At 36.7% G+C, this 19,811-nt stretch overlaps 1 protein-coding gene across 1 annotated transcript in view; it reads right to left on the bottom strand.

Annotated features, from left to right (window-relative positions):
• COL25A1 (collagen type XXV alpha 1 chain) overlaps positions 1-19,811 on the bottom strand; it is a 461,378-nt gene that overhangs the window by 154,988 nt on the left and 286,579 nt on the right. Inside the window, exon 5 of the mRNA XM_061191166.1 lies at positions 11,112-11,129. Within this exon, the coding sequence (XP_061047149.1) occupies positions 11,112-11,129 (18 nt within the window). The remainder of the gene's footprint in view (positions 1-11,111; positions 11,130-19,811) is intronic.

The raw sequence follows: 19,811 nt of genomic DNA, 5'->3' as shown, positions 1-19,811 counted from the left end.
CTAATCAAACCTCTAAATAGAACTTGCAAAAGATATTTACAAGAAATACAGAAGATAAGAGAATAAGTTCAAAAGCACCATAAGGAAGTCAGACCAATCCAGAATGTGGGGCATTCTATAAATAGGATGAGTGCCCTGAAAAAATTGATGACATGAAAACATAAAAAGAGGAGGAAGATGACTATAGAATAAAAGAGACTGGAGAGTTATAGCAATTAAATTCCAAGTGTGGGCTTTACGTCTTGATTCAAACCATCTATAAAGAGACATTTTTGAGATAATTGGGGAAATTTGAATATGGACTGGGTATGATGATATTTAAAGAGTTACTATTAATTTTATTAGGGTCAGTAATGAAGTGATGGATATGTTACAGAAAGGTCTTATCAGTTAGAGATTCATATTTCAGTATTTGCAGATGCAATGACATGATATCTAGGTTTTGCTTTTAAATACACCATCAAAAAACAAAGCAAAACAAAATAAACGAGAGGAAGGGATTCATGAAACAAGATTAGTCTTTGATAATTCTTGAAGCTGATTGAGGGGTCTAGGGCAGTTTATGACACTATTTTCTCTTCCTTTTAAATAAGCTTGAGAATTCCCCAAAGAAGTAGTTATATAATTAAAAATTTAGTTTAGATGACCCTTCTGATCCCTACCAAATAAAGTGTTAACTTCTGCTTGTGTCCAAAGTCCTCTATTGTCTCATTTTATTTTATTTATTTTTTTATTTTTTATTTTTTTTAAACATCTTTATTGGAGTATAATTGCTTTACAATGGTGTGTTAGTTTCTGCTTTATAACAAAGTGAATCAGCTATACATATACATACATCCCCATATCCCCTCCCTCTTGTGTCTCTCTCCCACCCTCCCTATCCCACCCCTCTAGGTGGTCACAAAGCACCAAGCTGATCTCCCTATGCTATGCGGCTGCTTCCCACTAGCTATCTACTTTACTTTTGGTAGTGTATATATGTCCATGCCACTCTCTCACTTCGTCCCAGCTTACCCTTCCCCCTCCCCGTGTCCTCAAGTCCATTCTCTACGTCTGTGTCTTTATTCCAAAGTCCTCTATTATCTGCTTCTAACTTTCCTTTTCTGCTTTATCCCCCATGCCACCTCTGCCTCTATTCCCTTAAGGATCCTCTCTGCCAGTCAGCCTTGAATACCAGCTGCTGTCAGAATGCCCCTCACTCTCCTCACTTTCTGTACCCTTGCTTATGCCATTCTTTCTGCTGAATAAACATCATCAGTTATCATTTTGCTTAGAATAACGATAGCACAACTTTCTTGAAACTTCTTACCTGGCAACCTGAGCTATGGAGCTACTTGGAAAAAAACACAGTAGGAATCTGAGTTTCTGAAAGAAACATTAGTCCTTGCAGTAAAAGTCCCATCTTTGCCTCCTCTACAATCCCACTATCATTATTGCCATCTCAGTGACCTCTCTTCCCTGAGCTTTACCTGACCCTCTTTTGGATATGTCCTTTCCCTAGTTTTGAACTCCTAAAGCACTTGTAACTCTTTTATAAAACTTAGCTCGTGCTCACTAGGTATAAGACGTATGCTTCACGCTAAACTACCAGGGCAGGGCCCTTGAGGGCGGGAAGAGATCAATATGTAAGAGAGGGAAATGTAACAAATGCTAACTTTGGAGGCTTTAATATATACAAGCATGGGACCTTTGGCAGGTCACTTAACCTCTCTGAGCCTCAGTTTCTACATCTGTAAGATGGAACAAACAATAGTTAGCTCATATGGGAGTAGTAGGAAGTAATTAAAAGAACGTACGGTCTTCTGTAAATAGTATTTCCCTTCCCCTCCTCTCTTACTAATTCAAATGTGTAGTTTTGCACCTTATACGTGGTAAGTATCCAATAAATATATTAGCAGATTTCCTGCAACAGAGGTTTCTAACAGGACATCAGGGCCAAAAGTAATATTCTCTGAATAGCCTATTGACAATCAAAAAGTCACAGATAACTGTATGTCCAACATGCTTCCAATTAATGCTTATGAGGATATGTTTGAATACAGCTAGAAATTGTGCCTTTCAAGGTCACTACCATTTCTCATTTGTGGACTCATGACTCTAGTTCCAGAAGAGTTAATAGCAAAAGGAATAAACAACTTTGCACAGTCTCTTGAAGACGAAATGAACTCTGTTCAATGAAAGATTTTTTTTTTTTTCTCACATCTCAAACATGGGCAGATATTTTTGGCTCTCTTCTCCCTCCTGCCTGTGACTCCAAGCTTTTAGAAAGAGTATATTCTATTTTCTCTCTCCCCACATTTTCAATACTGAGTCACTTCAGCCATTGTTTAAACTAGGTTTAAATGAGGTCTATCCAAAAGAAAGAAGATAGAATAAAATGTTTCTGGAGCTATCTTTCTACCTATTATCTAATAGCATTCTTCCATTGTAATCTCTACACAATCCAAAGAATATATTTTGTATGAAAAATATCATATCAATTGAAATATGACTGGAGATATTTAGAGAGAAAATAAATTTAGCCTATTAAGAATTCTCATAGGATACCAAATTATCAAAGAAATCCATAAAATCATATGTGAGAAATTACGTGTGCATATATAATAAACTTGAGAAAATTTATAAATAAAATTTTTAAAGTTTGAAACACTTCAAACTGAATTAGTTTTAATTCACTGAAGAACAATATTTCTTTTTTTTAAAAAACTTTTTATTGAAGTATAGTTAATTTACAATATTATCTTAGTTTCAGGTGTACAATATGTCAATTCGATATGTTTATAGATTATACTCTATTTAGAGTTATTACAAAATAATGGCTATAGAGAAATAAAGGTTTGTTGTTTAAGCCACCCAGTCTATGGCATTTTGTTGTAGCAGCCTGAGCTAAGACACACATGTACTACTGATGAGTACTGAGCTGAGCTATCAAGGGGGACTCTCTGCGGACCTTCTGAGCTCTCTCCATGTGGCTCTTTGCTCTCTCACCTGCCCTACAAATTCCAGCTGCCTTGACCTCCTCAAGGGTCAGAGACCACTCTGTTTAGGTGCTCCTTGCTGTGCTGCAGCTGAGAAATTCTCTCCAGGCAGTAGGTTTGGGCAATCTTAGGGTTCACCTTGTTTGTTTTCCCTCTCTGTGCTGCCTGTTGTCCAATGCCTTAAAACTGTTGTTTTACATATTTTTTTCTAGGAGCAGAAGTCTTACAGTATGTTAGTAAACTAAGTTTATACTGTAGATTCAATGCTCCAATATCTAGTAGGGAAAGTCTTCCTTCATTTTTCTTTTTATTTCAAAACATTCTTGGCCACTTGGCTCCCTTCCTCTTTCATATGAATTGTATAGCCAGCTTGCTAAATTCCTTTAAAAAGTCCTCTTGGGTTTTGGAGTGGGATTGAATTAAATTTATATAGTATTATGAGATACAACTGATATTCTTACATTTGCATATGCCTTGCCCTTGGATGGGGAAAGTTAATATCATAAAATACTATGAAGAACAATATTTCTAGCTAAAACTTTTCGATACCTTTAGAAAGAATTAGACACATAAATATTTGTTTTAGATACAGAATATATACAATAAGTATATCTAACAGTGATAATCATTTTTCATGAATTTCTTAATTTTAAGATTAAACTACTTATCCTAAACCTCTATCTTTTGAGGCCATTATTCTATTGGGTGTTTATCCAGCAGAAGTATCACTATAAGGGTAATATATCTTCATGGCTCTGTCTCAGTGTGAATGCTTATGTGAGAAGGTATGCATGTAGGTGTTTAGATTTAATAATAACACTTATATGTGCCATACCCTGTTCCAAGTGCTTCATTAAATCATGTACTAAGTCAAACCAACCATCCTTATTTTACATTGAAAAACTGAAGGAAAAAAATAACTTGCCCAAAGTCAGGCAGCTTGTAAGCTGTAGACCAGGCTGTAAACCCAGGTGTCTGCCCATGGAGCCCATCTCCTTAACCTTATCCAATGTATTCCATATGCTCCTTTTAAAGTGGATTGTTGGGACTTCCCTGGTGTTCCAGTGGTTAAGAATCCACCTTCCAATGCAGGGAACGTGGGTTAGATCCCTGGTTGGGGAATTAAGATCCCACATGCCGCAGGGCAACTAAGCCTGCGCATCACAACTAGAGAAGCCCACGTGCTGCAACGAAGACCCAGCCAGCCAAAATTAAAAAAATAAAATAAAATTTAAAAAGTGGACTGTTAAAGCTGATATTTTCAGTTCTTTCAGTTATTTCATCATCAAATGAATATAAAATTAGCTTTAAATCTAAATTATTAAATATATACATTTATTCAACAAAACATTATTGTGCATTTTCTACATATCAACACTGTATTAAAAAATTGAGATATAGAAATGAGTAAGTTTGGGGAATGATAACAGCTTCTACGTATGCAAATCAATGTCAGATTAATTATTCATGAAAGGCTTTGTGTTACTCACCTTTATTCAGATAGAATTAAAAGGAATATATTTGGTAGAAAATAAAGCATAAAGTTGGCAATAGAAGTTCTTCAATTAATTTCAGTAGGAAAGAATTCTAAGGTAAAATTAAACTTTGGGATAACGTTACACCAATTCAATACACAAATGACCAGGTAAAAATAAAGAGATATGGTTATAGTAAAATAAATAAGCTGTTGTATTGTATGTACTCTTAATGGTATAAGCTATTTGGAGTACAATGGAGCCTTTCATATCATGTTAACCATTTAGTTAATAAAATACCACAACAATTAAAACATTAAGACTTTTATAATCATTCTCTTTATCATATAACCACCACATAAAGTACAGATAATGGGGCATGATAATACTTTATCAGGTCTAACATGATTTATCCAGAATAGACTACATTACTAATTTAATATGACAGTTCTATTATGTAGTGAGTAAAATAAAGACTCTCTGTACACACACACACACACACACACACACACACACGAGCACACGCACGCACCCAGGCATGCATGCAGTCACAGACACATGAATTTCAAATTTCTTGGAGAATGTATATGTCCTCCCCCTGCTCCCAAGTCAGGTTATATGGATCTGACAAAGGCTGGAACACAAACATGAAATATGGGAATTGCTAAAGTGTTAGGTTAGAAGGAGCTTAATATATAATTAAAAACATATGAATGGAAAGCTAAATACTGTCCCCAAATATAGTATTTTTTTCAGGAATAATTCCTTACAAGGCACACACAGTTTTATTTTGTAAATTTTAGTAAAACGTTGTGAAATGGCAATGACAATATCAGAACAACAACAACAATAAAAAGTAAAAAGGGATTTGGGGAAAAAAGGCAAAGTGACATCTTCCATTTCTTTTCAAGTGCATCTGAACAAGTACAAATGGAAGGCACACGCCTCCATGTGCAGTTGTCTGGTGGTATTTGCTTGTGGTTTTCTCTTGCATTTTTTTCTCACTGAGTAATACAGAATTACACCATGCATGCAACTTTAGTCCTCCAAATTCCTAAGGGAACTATATCTCCTTTATGTTCACATGCAACTCCAAAGGGGAGTTATGAGGAGGGCTTTAAAATTCTAAAAATTTTATGCAAAAGAAGTGCCTTTGGTATAGAAGGGGTACCAATCATTAATATAAGGGTACCAATCATTAATATAATGGTTTCACTATGGAATACACTGATGGAGTTATTTGGGGTGAAGAGAAGGCCAATATATTTTATAAAGTGTGCAAGATAGAATCCTGAGGAGGTTTTTTTAAAAAAACGACTAGTTCCTACAATTTGTATTAAATTATTAGTGGGAGAATATTATTGCTTAAGCAATGTGGTGTTACAACCACCATGAACTACTTTCCATAGCTGTCTTGATTGTTAAAAATCAAATCCAAGCTTTGAACCCTACAGATAGATTTTACAAAATAAAGTAATACATCATAAGTATAGTCCTGGGCTAATGCTATTAGTTTCTTTTCGCCGAAGATTAAATATCAACATGAATAAACTACTATTATGAAAGGAAACGAAGGCATCCAAACCCTCCAAACCATGTGGGTGTGAGATATTAACATTAATACCTGTTCAGAAAAATCTCAGAACTTAGAAACCTCAGGCCAGTTTTACATGGTATTATTGATGACTCATGGTATTATTGACTGGGCATTTAGAATTATGAAAAGCTGATAGCTTTCTCTCCTCCTCAGCTTCCTTTTCCTTAAGCTCTTGTATATACCATTTGCAACTCAATAAGATTTCTTGAACTTCTACTACATACAAGGAACTAAGTTAGATGTTGTGGAGGATAGTAAAGATTGAAGAAAGCATAGATCCCACTCTTGAAGATCATAAAAGCTAGTAATAAAGAGAGAAAAGATGTTTATAAATAACTATGATACAATAGAAAGAGGAAAAGGGAGGGAGGGAATTAATGTTTACTGAGTGCCTGTCATGTACTAAACTGTGTTAGAAGTTATACATGTGTTATTTCAATCCTCCCACCCTTTTTTGGGAAAAGACATGATCATCTCTGCTTTACAGATGGGGGAAATGAGACTCAGAGTGATTGAGTAACTTGCCCAAGATCACAGAGCTTCTAAGTGGAAGAGCTAGGGTTTGACTTATGAGCTGTCTGGCTTCGCTGTCTATGCCCCCTCTGTTTTAAGTGTAAAGTAATATAAAAAGGTGTACAGATAAAATGCTGTGGGGATTCAGCAAAAGGAAGAAAGTACATTCAGCTAAGGGAGGGTAACGACATCTTGATGGAAGAAGTAACATGTAAGTATGAAGGGTTATCATATTTGGATGTGTGGAAACTAAGTGTATCTAGGGGCTAGGAGAGAAGCAGTTCTGGAGAAAAGACTGGTTTAAGAAAAGACAAATGAAGGAAAACATATTTGAAGTGAAAAAAGTAAATGTTTTGATTCAGTTTGGATGAAGCATTGTCCAAACTGACGTCCAGAAAGAAATTTAATGAAAAATCAGTAGGAGATAGTGCTGGAAAAACAGGCCAAATCAAAGGATTTGAATGTCAGGTAAGGAACTAAATGGTAGTCATATTGAGATTCAAAGTTTGGGAGTCAGAAGAATGACATAATCAGAAACGTGATAGAAAAAGACATATATAGGTTGATATTGGTTGATGCTACAGTCAGTCCCAACCCTTGATGTCTCCACTATACAGACAGGAAAAAGCTAAATGTTCACTTTCTTGACTCAGCTCCCTTACAGCAGAGACTGGCCAGGCAACAGGCATGTGTTCACAGTGGGCAGAATGGCAATGCGGAAGTCATGGTCAAGAGAAATAGAAATGGAGAGTCCCTCTCAGGTAGGCAGTGAGCTAGAGGCAGCTAACTGTTCGGTCAGCCATTAACAAGGCTGCACAGAGCATGCGCACCATGCCTGTAATACCCGGCAGTAGAGAGGAAAGGAAAAGGAGGACCTGGGATGAAGACGGTAACGGAGAAAGGGAGTGTAGGCATGAGGAACCAGGAAAGGACTTAGTCATCAGAACAGGGGTGCCTAGATCTGGGCAGAAACCCAATTATTAGAACAAAGGCATGGCACCAGGACTACACTTAGAGCAATGGCATTGATGCTGGGTCACCTGCATGTTGGAAAAAGGCCTCCTTAAATGCGTCATGTCCAAGGTCCCAAGGAAACCTGGGGATTAACCAGATGTACAGACACAGAGCAGGACTTGCATGTGTGGTTAAAGTCATCCTGGGAATGGTGGGTCTGCAGAATTGACAGAACTTTGACACTCTACTTGACTATTAATATTAAAAGAACAGAGACTGAGTCTGTCTTGTTCACAATTTCACAGCCTTACCATTTGTGCCTTGTACCTAATAGAGGCAAAATAGATACTTGAGTTATTGAAATGAATTATGTTAATATGAATTTATGAAAAAAATATCAGGGTGACTTTCATGTCAATAGATTAACTTTGCTCCACCCCCTGAATAATTCCCATTACCTCTAGGTTGAAATACAAATGTTCATCTGTCTTTTTTTCTAATTTCTTTCCCTTCTTTCTTCCCTTCCTTACTCTCTGTTGCCATTTGTTCTTTTTGCTCTTTCTACCCAATCATTTTTTCAAGTCTCTGTGACATTATTTACTCTAACCCATCCCTTTTCCTCTCCAAGAATTTGATTTCCTCTGATTCAGTGGATTCACAGCAATATTATCTCCATTCATTCCCCTGCCTCTTTTCCCATCTTAACCACAGCTGCTAGAACTGCCTTTTTTTCTTTCTAATATCCTTTCACCATCTCATTTCCCTTGTCAAGAACCATTTTCTCACCCATTTAGGTAAACGCATAGATTCACCTCTCTTCCTTAGGGCCTATTTTCGTATTCAATTTCATACTGTCACTGTAACAGTGTTCACTGCTATTTAGCTTTCTAGTCTTCGCAATTTTTTAGCAATTTAAGCTAAGTCCAGCCAAGCTGCCTTCAATTTTAGGAAGATGATCAGAACTCCTTGATTATAAGACATTTTCCCTTTTTCCCACTGGTCTGCAAAATAAAACCCTATTAACCTGGAAGTCCTTACTAAATAATGTGTGATATTGAAGAAGCAGAATTGAGTTTCACTGTCTAAGGATGAGTTTTGCATCATATAACAATGTGAATAAGACGAGGTGGTGATGTTCAACCTATGCAAGAAAACACTCATTGACATAAACATTTGCATATGAATAACAAGCAGAACAAAGTTAACAATCATCTAGTACTAAATGAAAACTTCATTAAGAATTCTCTCATTTAAAGTCTAAAATTGGAAGTTTCTTCTGAAAAATACTATAATGATGTAGGGATAAGAGGTAGGTCAGACTTTTCCTTGGGGACATAGCAACAAAACTCTTTGCCTATTTGTCACGGCATAGAAAGACAGTGTGAGGGTATCTCTTGTCTTCTCATTTCCCCTCATACCTATCCTTCCTGAATCCATTGCTTTCCTTTTGCTGTGACACGAGGAAGGCATTTTGGAAGAAATGATCATGTGACTTGAGTGTCCACTAAAAGCAAAACTGTAGCCAAAATGAAGGAAAACCAGAGCAGATCACCTTTTGAAAATGCCAGTCCTATCCTCCTTCAAAATTTCTAAAATTTTCAAGTATAGGCAGTTAGGTAGACTATTTTTCTGAAGAGCCATAGTAAATATAAGACTTGCTGTGAAGGTATTCTGAAGTGCCATGATATACCTTCAAATCTTAGCTACAGTGATCCATCCATAGGTGTTCCTGGTTCTGACCATTCTTGGCTTCCTGTGATGGTTTATCATCTTTCTTCTGCTCATTCACTGTGGCTGTGTAGTCAAGATTTATTATGACCATGTTCTTCCTTTTACAGTTATCCTCTTTAAAGTCTCATTAATTAATATGCTTTTAATGCTGTGTTTTGTCCAGTTTTCCAAGTCTTTATATCCATATCTGAGTTTTCCACTCTGTTTTGTCTATAGGACACTTGCACTTGGATGTTGTAGCAGATGTAGGTGCCAACACACACCACTGCCTCCCTCCAAGACGGTGCTGGAATAAAGGTCCCGTATGTTCCTATTGCTTCCTGCATTCCTCGAGTAGCTGCAGTGTGCTGTACCTTCTGGGGCAGGCCAGAAGTGCCAGGGAGTTACCACCCAGGCACGACTCTTACCAATGAAGGGCAGGAAATCAGTGCATAAATGCATCAGTTTCCCTACCCTCAGTGGGGAGATTCTGAGGCAAGCTCTACACTGTCTCTCCTAGGTTCCTCATATGTTTTATATATGAGTATATATTATACATATATATATTCTTATAGGTTCACACACACAGATATATATAGATATGTATATATACAGAATAAGAAGGGATTAAAAATACATATCTCTTAGATCTAGATCTAGGATAATAATACTTTCAGGGCTATTGTAGCATTAAATAAAATAAAGCATGCAAAGCACCTTTTACTTTGTCTTCATCTCATAATGTAGCAGTTTCAAATTTAGGGAATAAACTACAACTTTCTTTTGTGGGTTTTTTTCCCTCCAATAATTAGTTTGAGATAACTTAGAATATAAGAGTGACAATTATAAATAGAGTATTCTCTGATGTGAATATAAATTAATTACTTTTCAAGATATTTCTCATGAGTAGTGTGAAAAGGACAGTTCTCCTGAAGGCATTTTTGTTTATTTCATTGGACATCCTTAAATTCAGAGCTCATAAAAACTATAAATAATATTATCATGGTCTAGTATGAGAATTAGCACATGATAGACAATTTATGATATTGATTAACAAAGATACCATGAAAATCATTTATTTACGAAACAATCTAGGACAGAAATAACATTCAGTATATCGAGGGGAAAGAGACGTAAAGGGAACTCAATAAATAACTATGTTATTTACAGGTATTATAGTGTTAAAGGTAAAACATTAATAATGGCATTTCCTTCTCTCTAGATTCCTACTGACTACAATAAGTGAGTTTGTTGTTTTTTACTGACTCTTCATTTCTGACAACTCCCTTCTTTTGTACTTTCATCTTTTTACACATTCCTCCCCTCCCTAATATTTCCTCATTTTCTTCATTATGATTTAGGGCCGAAAGACTGTCTGTTGACTGCATTCACATTTAATTATAAACCATGTATTCAGCAGTTAGTTTATATTGAAATGTAGAATGAATTCAATATCTGTCTATAATGAATCAAAAGCAGATGGTAGGATCACAATCTAAATAATCAGTCTGTGTGTATTTACAACAACATTAATAGTAATGATTAATCAGTACTTCATGCAAACAAGTTCATACCCAACATCTACCACTAAATCATTTTATCTTACATGAAAGTCCTGTGGCACTGTCTCAGATCAGTTAAGAGTTTTGCTTTATATGATAGTACATTGTTAAACTTGCCATCTGGTCCAACAGCTGATGTGGCTCATACAACCCTTAAGAGGCCCTGAAGCTTTACTCCTGGGAAATATTTGGTCTACTGTGTGGTGTCATGATTACTGGTTCATAACTTTTTTATATCCTTTGAAAAGAACTGCAGAAAAACCTCCACGCTGGGAAAATCCTAATTGAAATTGATTTGTTAGAAGAAAAAGAGTTCACTTACCTCAGGACCAGGCTGACCCTGAAATTGAAAAGAAGAAAAAAAGAAAAAGAATTACAAAATTGTTTCTTAAGTGAATAGTTTCAGTAGCAAAATTTAAACTAGTTCTGAATATCTTTTCAAAATATTTCTGAAGATAATAATACCTAACTACTGACAAATCTCACTTGTGTTTTTAAAAAAGTTATGTTATATCTTAATATTTTCACACTATGCTATTTATCTAAAATCTTGATATTATGGTCGTTTTATGTAATTCCAAAATGACTCAAGGGTTTTAGTATGCTCTAGAATTAAAATGGAGAAAGAGAAGGCAAAAGGTGAAATACATCTCACATTATAATAATGAGTGGGTTACATAAAGGGAAGGTCTTCTAGCACATACTATTTTTATGAGCTGCATATTCAGAGATGGCACAAAGTGAAGAAAAAAGAGGCAGATATTTTAGTTTTAGAATTCACTGACACTTTAAATTTCTCATTGTTTCAATAATATTTTACGTCAATTAAAAAAAATAAACATCTATCTTTTACTCTGCAAAATCTAGCCTAAGGGCATTTTAAAACAGATATGAGAGGTCTTTGGCTCAATTAAAGTGCATCATAACTCCTCATACAATCAATAGATTATGTAACCTCTGGTCAATCGGATTTACTTTGAACGTTACTTTTTTGTTGCTTAAGCTGATAAAAATTTCCAAGCAGCATAACTGCAAATGCTTTTCACTAAAGGAAAATCACCTGTGAATAAAAGTATTGATTACATATCACCCTCTTAAAATCTCCAATTGGGTTTTGTGTAAGACGAGATGAAAGAAAAAGTTCACACCGAGTTAGGGAATCTTAAAAAATAAATAATGTATAATCTCATTCTATCAGCTGTATGCCACTGGGTATTACACAAAAAAGCATGGACCTAATCCAACTCCCAGAGAAGACTCTCTTTCTCTCTCAGTCCCTCTCCAGGCTTGGAATTTCTCTAGGTACTTGCCTTCTAACTGACTGGGGATAAAACAGATGATTTCCAAGAGCTTTGTCTGAAAATGTGGTTGGCTAGATTTTATCTAATCAAACCAGGAAGGGGAGCTACACCAAGTTTCTGTGGATGTTACTCACCCCACTCCTGACTCTTTAGTGATGGAGAGGGAGAAAGAAAATACCATTCATTCATTCCTTACTGAGTCCCAGGCAACTCTGGATATGTTACTCCATTTATTCCTTATAAGTGCCTTGCATTTTATAAATGAAGAAACTGAAGCTCATAGAAATAAGCTAAAAATCACACAGCCTATAGTTGGAAAACCCAGAATTTAAGCCCAAAACTGATTCCAAAGTTCATACATTTTGCACCAGGCCATTTTGCCTTTCACTCTGGAAGTTTAAACTCACAGCTATATGCAGACTTGCTCAGATCAACCGTGGTCCCAGGGCACTCTTTGCGTGAGTGGACACTAAACTTCCCAGCCACTCCCGGGCTGCAACAGTGTGAATCTCTGCTTCCAGATGCAGACCTAGGACCAGCAGGCACCCAGCCTCTCAACTGACACCTGTACAGAAACCAGGTCAGCAAAGCTTCTTGAGGGCAACAGACAGCCCTAACCTCAGCTCTAAACATGGAGAACCTACAAGTGCAGGGCTGTTCACCTCCATGTAAATATGGATCTTCCCAGATCCATGTAATGGATGAAATTACAGTATGTGCTCACTTGCACTTGCATTCTCACTCTCTCTCTGGATACTTTAAGCTTCTGATCTTTCCGAACTTTTAAACTAATGCAAACTCAGAAATGTGAACATGCATCTTTTTAAGAACCTCAGAATACATTACCTGTCTTATATGGGGTTTTTTGTTTTTTGGGTTTTTTTGTAAAAACTAAAACATAGGATTCTCTAAAATCAGAAAGAATTTCTTCAAAGGAATATATTTTAGCAACATTGCTGAGATTTTTTTATTCCTATGGTTGTTTTACAAATTATAGGCTTTTCCTGTCTGCCTTTAAAAAGTGGCATTTCTGCCATTACGTTGAACAGATGGCTTCAGCACAATGTGTGTATAAATTTGTATGTTATTATACACAAATATACATTGTATTATGAATTTTATGTTAATGATAGTGAGAACAAATAGTAAATGACAGTGAGATTAAAAAGTTGACTTTTACATAGGCACTGGAAAGTATGTAGCACCAGGGAACTCAGATTACCTTAACATGTGATATGAATTTCAGGTGTGTTTGGTGTGTGTACATGTATGTGTGTATGTGTAGGGTGGGGCACATGAAAAAGAGAGATGGAAGTGGGTTGGTAGAGAGGCTTTCCAGAAAAACGATGCATACAACATGGCAAATCTGGCAACGCTCCCTAAAACGTGGATTACACAATGTAAGACTTACAAATCGTACACAAGATTCCAGGACTGCCTACACCAAGTCTGCTCACTGCGTGTGATATAACAAACTATTCACTAGGAGACACCCAGAATACCTGTAAGAAAACAGTCTAGCAGCTGGAGTCTTGTAGTCATGGTAGTAGAGCCATCTGGCCAAATGAGTGAAGTGATGGAAGAGTGGTGTCAGCGGGTGCAGAAGTGTTAGTTTCCCCCGCAGGAGAGCACAGCATAGAGGGAGAGTAGACAAGAGCCCAAGAAGAGCATCTCAGAAACTCCCTGGTGACTGAGGGCACTGTGCGAGGAAGACTTCTTCACACACAGATCTCCCAAAGAAGTATCTCAGAATTTCTTTAAATTGCCTCTGAGTAGTTCATTGAGCAATACACGTATTTTCATTCACTAGTGGATCTTTTTCAAGTCTCTTCTAATTTATAGGTAGTGAACATTATTAGTAATCAAAACTGAAAGTTAATTTCTTTCGGGTTTCTAAAATGCACTCTAAATGAGTAGTTGAAAATTATGATTAAGGTTCACAAAATACAACTTAATTTGTAAAAATGGAATTCCTGAAAAGGACCTTTTTCCCCAAGCAAATCACCAAAATGTTTCTAAAAATAAAAACCTGAATCTAGTATAATCAAGAGCCATGCCAAGGGAAATAGTTAAATCACAGAAATACTGAAGTTTGGAACATACATGTAAAGAAGGAGAAAGCTGAGTGTTCCGAGTGGCTGATTTACAGTAAGCCCAGTGCAATGCCCCCAAGGCAGCTAAGGCACCAGTGTGAAGAAAAAGAAACAGAAGGAGGAACTGACTTTAAAATGTGGTAATCAGAACAGTACGGTGGAAAACAATCAGCCAGTAGCTGATGCTTGACAGAAGTGTTCAAAGCAAGTTGAAAGTTTCGCGAGGCAAGTAAACCACAATGGAACATGATAAATGACATGACATATCACTGGAGTAGGTACTGTTACTTTAGGCAATTAAAGAGCAATATTAACCATTCTTTGTTAGGCTGTTATCACAACTATGGTTGCCAGAAAGTACTAACACTCTTCTCTAAATCGACAAAGTCATTTAGATTTCTGACTGAGGCAATTAGTTTCAGTACATGATACTTTTTTATGGCTGGTAATTCTGTGTCATTCATTTTCAAATGGGAGGAATGCTGTTTTTCCATTAGCACATGCACAGATAGGCACACAAAATTTGTACTTTTAAAATACCATCTTACTTTGAAATACTGAGTTGGATAACAGACCCACATATATCTTTACGGTGATACATTTTAAATAAAATTGCCTTCACTTACAAAAACTTGGTTAGTATTGTTCACGCAACTCTAAAAGGTGCTACCTCTGCTTCAAGGCAATTAGAAAGAAATCACTTCAATAACTTAGAAACTCACCATTAAGAAACTCAACCTTTACTGGGCTTCCCTGGTGGCGCCGTGGTTGAGAATCTGCCTGCCAGTGCAGGGGACACGGGTTCGAGCCCTGGTCTGGGAAGATCCCACATGCCGTGGAGCAACTGGGCCCGTGAGCCACAATTACTGAGCCTGCGCGTCTGGAGCCTGTGAGCCACAACTGCTGAGCCTGCGGGTCTGGAGCCTGTGCTCCGCAACAAGAGAGGCCGCGATAGTGAAAGGCCCGCGCACCGCGATGAAGAGTGGCCCCCGCTTGCCACAACTAGAGAAAGCCCTCGCACAGAAACGAAGACCCAACACAGCCAAAAATAAAATAAATAAATAAAATTTAAAAAAGAAACAAAAACTGCTAAAAAAAAAAAATTTAAAAAAAGAAACTCAACCTTTACTACCACTTTTAGTACCCTCAGATTCGGATTTATTTCATTGTCTTGAATCGAAAGAAAAAATACTTCAAAATAATAATTTCTATGATTTTGCATTTTGGAACCCTTCCTGTCTAAAAAGATCATTTGACAATGATTACCATAACTTTATTACCTCTTGAAAATTCTCAAATTCACATATTCAGATGTCAAGCTTATTTTTCTTTTCAGAAGAAAATAGCACCTGAAGTAAGCACCCAGGTAAAGCTTTAGAATGACATCACAGGAACTTTGAGTGGCAACAGGATTATACTGGTGGCAGAGGCTCTGAGGACCAACAGGAATCCTATCATGGAACCATCTCAATGGGATCACTTAACCTTTCAAGAGTCGCAGTTTGACCTAAAGTCTGTGCCAGTAAATAGAACAGATGTACTCTACACTTGCAGCCAGGAAGCAGGAATCTTGCTCATCTTCCCTTCACATTTAATTCCCAATACCCCAGTGCCCAAGTTATAAGGTGCTTCAGAAACAGTCACTGAATTGCTGAAAGATGAGAATGTTTTGACTGATCCAAAAATGATTTACAATATTTTTAGAGAACCATTAGGAAGTTGACTATCCTTACAGTACAGGGTTGTATTTTCAAAATGTAGCTTCTTAATCTCTTGGCTTCTGCTCACTGCAGAATAAACACGTCTATGTCAAAGAGGAAGTCTCCTCCCTCAGTGGAATCTTCTTCAGATAACAGAGATGGAACTAAGGTAGAAGCCTGCAGAGGCATCAGAGGAGGATTTAGATACCTACATATGTGCCTCAGAACAAAAAGCATGAGAGTGCTATCTTGAAGAAAAATCACTCCCTAGTTTGATTGAACCTCCACATCTAACTAACGTGAGAATATTATATCAAATTACTTTGTAAATTATAAAATGCTCCACAATTATAGCATGGCAATTTAAAGTAGGCTATAAAACCAACACCAACAATTCATTCAACTCATTCAAATTTAGATTAAAAGTGTCTATTAATTTAAAAACAAATTAATATGCAAATGCTAAGCTACAGAGGAAAGCAATTGAAGAAATAAAGCATTACAGATTATGTGTGTTAATTAAAAAATGGCTTTGCAAAGACTGCATAATCTCTCAACGTCTCTAAGCTGCTCATGCTTCCAAAGACTCCTACGCGCTTGACTGAGACAAACGTTATTCATAATTTACATTGCCTGTTGTGTTACCCTACAGGATAGATATTAATAATTCTCACCTTAGCCACAGTCACATAATATGACTTAGACTACTTCAATTTAAGGTTTTCTTTTAAGAAATACTTCACCCTTGGTGGTTTTAATTCTGGGAAGGAAAAGTCATAGTCTACTCAAGAGGAAAATAAACAGCTATAGTCTCAAGCCTGGTGGATGTCATCTTATTTTAATTTGAAAGAGAAAGAGAGCGAGAGCAAACATGGAGATGGTTTTGTTGGGTTCAATGTAAAGAGAACAAAAATTCATTCAAAACTTGGAAGATTTCTTCCATGATATTTGCCTTTTGTAAATAAGTAACATGACTTATTTAAAGATTTACTCATATTTAAGCAGACTAAGTCCTTCCCACAATAATTTTAAAACATTATTATATTTTCTAACACCATACTATTTTTAGCTTTCTTATGATTAAACGTTCATAATGGGAACATAAGAAAAGTAAAGAATTTTATCATGTGCATTTTTTGTCATTAAAAATTTCACATACAGAGCATAAGAAAGATAAAGACTCCATTTATGCATTAATTTACAATATTAAATTGTACTGGATGCCTAATATTCCACTGAGGTTGATTTTTGGTATTATAAACAGTGTTTACATATTTCTATATAAATATCTGACTATTATGATTATTTCCTTATGATACAACACAGATAATGCAGTGTTATTCCAATTATAAACTTCATATATTTTATTTATTTATATTGTAGTATATAAAATACAGATTATATGTATTTTCTAGGACATAATTCTACATGTGTATGCATATGTATTTATTCAGACATATATTTGTAAATCTATCTATATGAGAGAGAAAGAAAGAAGAAAGAAAGAAAGAGAGAAGGAAGGAAGGAAGGAAGGGAGAAAGGAGACAGAAAGGGAGAGAGGCAGGAAGAGAGAAAAAATATATGAAAATAGTGGTTATCTCTGGGTGGTGGAATTATGAGTAATTATTTCTATCTTTAGAGTTTTCTAGACTTCACAAAATTTTACTAGCCCCATGTCTTGATTATAAAAATATTTATTAGCACGATACCTAATTCACTGCAGAAAACTTTTAAACAGAACCTTATGTCAAATTTTTTCCATACTAGATTCATTCACTCAAAGATCTAGGTCAGTGATTTTGAATTCCATTTTCCAACTTTCTCCCAATTCAGGGTGTTTTTAGTTACTTGGAAGAATCTGAAAAATTCTTAAAACTATTCTTTAAAATTCAGTAAGTAAGGTTTTTAAATTCACCTTCTGTGTATGGCCCACATCATTTCTAGGAGTAGGGTTGGGGTAGAGACAGGGGCAGGAGAGTTTTAGAGTCAAGCACCACCTATAGGAGGTCATGGTTCCACGTACACTGGGGATCCCTGCTCAGTTGAGTTTGCTGGGAATCTTTGCAATTTTGCAGGCCAAAATATTTGGGTTTTGGGATTTAGCTGTATTATTTTATAAAGCCATTTAAAGCAGTGGTCCCCAACCTTTTTGGCACCAGGGACTGGTTTCGTGGAAGACAATTTTTCCACAGACCGGGGTGGGGGGATGGTTTTGGGATGACTCAAGTGCATTACACTTATTGTGCACTTTATTTCTATTATTATTACATTGTAATATATAATGAAGTAATTATACAGCTCACCATAATGCAGAATCAGCGGGAGCCCTGAGCTTGTTTTCACTTGCCGCTCACTGATAGGGTTTTGATATGAATCTGCAAGCAATTGATTTATTATGGTCGCTGTGCAGTCAAACCTCTCTGCTAATGATAATCTGTATTTGCAGCGACTCCCCAGCACTAGCATCACCGCCTCAGCTCCACCTCAGATCATCAGGCATTAGATTCTCATAAGGAGCGTGCAACCTAGATCCCTCGCATGCACAGTTAATTAGTAGGGTTCGCACTCCTAAGAGAATCTAATACCACCACTGATCTGACAGGAGGCGGGGCTCAGGCAGTAATGCGAGCAATGGGGAGCGGCTGTAAATACAGATGAAGCTTCGCTCGCTCACCCGCCGCTCACCTCCTGCTGTGTGGCCTGGTTCCTAAGAGGCCATGGACCGGTACCGATCCGGGGGACCCTGATTTAAAGGACGTACGCTTTTGGATATAAATGTGTATCAAACTTCTAAAACATACTACATCTCCAAGCCTTTTCACCAAGTGGCATGGAATCAGGAAGGTGTAAATAAATAAGTTTACAAACATATGTTTAATAGGATACAATAAATACATGGAATACACATGAGTAGAGACACCTGCTCAGCTTCCACTGTTTTGAAAACACACATCTTTTAAAGAATGCAAGAACCATTTTTACTACCCAACCAATTTTTCTTAAATTGTATATAATGAATAATTTGGTTTCTGCCATGTTTATTAACATCTTTGAAAGTGTGTTATTTTGATTGCACCAGATAAATACTGGAAGCCAATTTATAAACATCTCTCAGTCTGATTAAAATGTATATAAGTGCCCAATTCCAATTTTCTAAATTTTGTGCAAAAAAAATGGATTTAGTGCTCTCTGCAGCTGTCTTAGATGTTTGCGTTAATAAATGCGTTAATAAAAGCAGAGTCAATTGATAACATGTGAGTCGCATAATGCTTATTGCTCCAGTGAAACAGAACCCTAAAAATGGAAACCTACCACAAAATTTGGGCAGAGAGGCTCTGCAAGCTGAGAAGCCTGTGTGCTTTAGAGACCAAGATGTTTAGGACTGCCTCATAACAGCTATCACTTACTGACTACCACAAGACACCAGGGGCTTTACAAATGACATCTCGGTTACAATAACTCTACAAATTAGGGCTCATTTCCACCATTTTATAGTTGAACAAACCAAGTTTCAGAGAGGTTGGGTAATATTCCCAGTGACACAGCTTCAAAAAGGGGAAACTGGAATATGGACATGGGTTTGTCTGACTTGAACCCTTTCGTGCTCTCACTTGTATCATGCTGGTGGCTGAAGCCATGAGCTTGGGCAAGATTACCCAGAGGAACAGGTAGCAGTCATCCTTAATCCTCTTTTGAATTGGATAAGAGCTATAGCTGCTCTAGCTAGAAATATCCATACAAGAAAAACTTAATTTTGCATACACACAACAAACCCCTTAAGTCCATCCATGGATTCTCTAGCAAATCATTCATCCCAGGTCAAGAATCCCCGGGTAGACAAAGATAAACATTTTATGGGAAAGAGACGAAGAGCGCCTCCAAAGGACACTGAGGAGGAAAAGAATTAAAAACAATAACAACAAACACG

Source organism: Eubalaena glacialis, chromosome 5 (genome assembly GCF_028564815.1).
Source record: "Eubalaena glacialis isolate mEubGla1 chromosome 5, mEubGla1.1.hap2.+ XY, whole genome shotgun sequence".
In the NCBI taxonomy this organism is placed as follows: domain Eukaryota; kingdom Metazoa; phylum Chordata; class Mammalia; order Artiodactyla; family Balaenidae; genus Eubalaena; species Eubalaena glacialis.
This window is presented reverse-complemented; position numbering and strand designations above follow the sequence as displayed.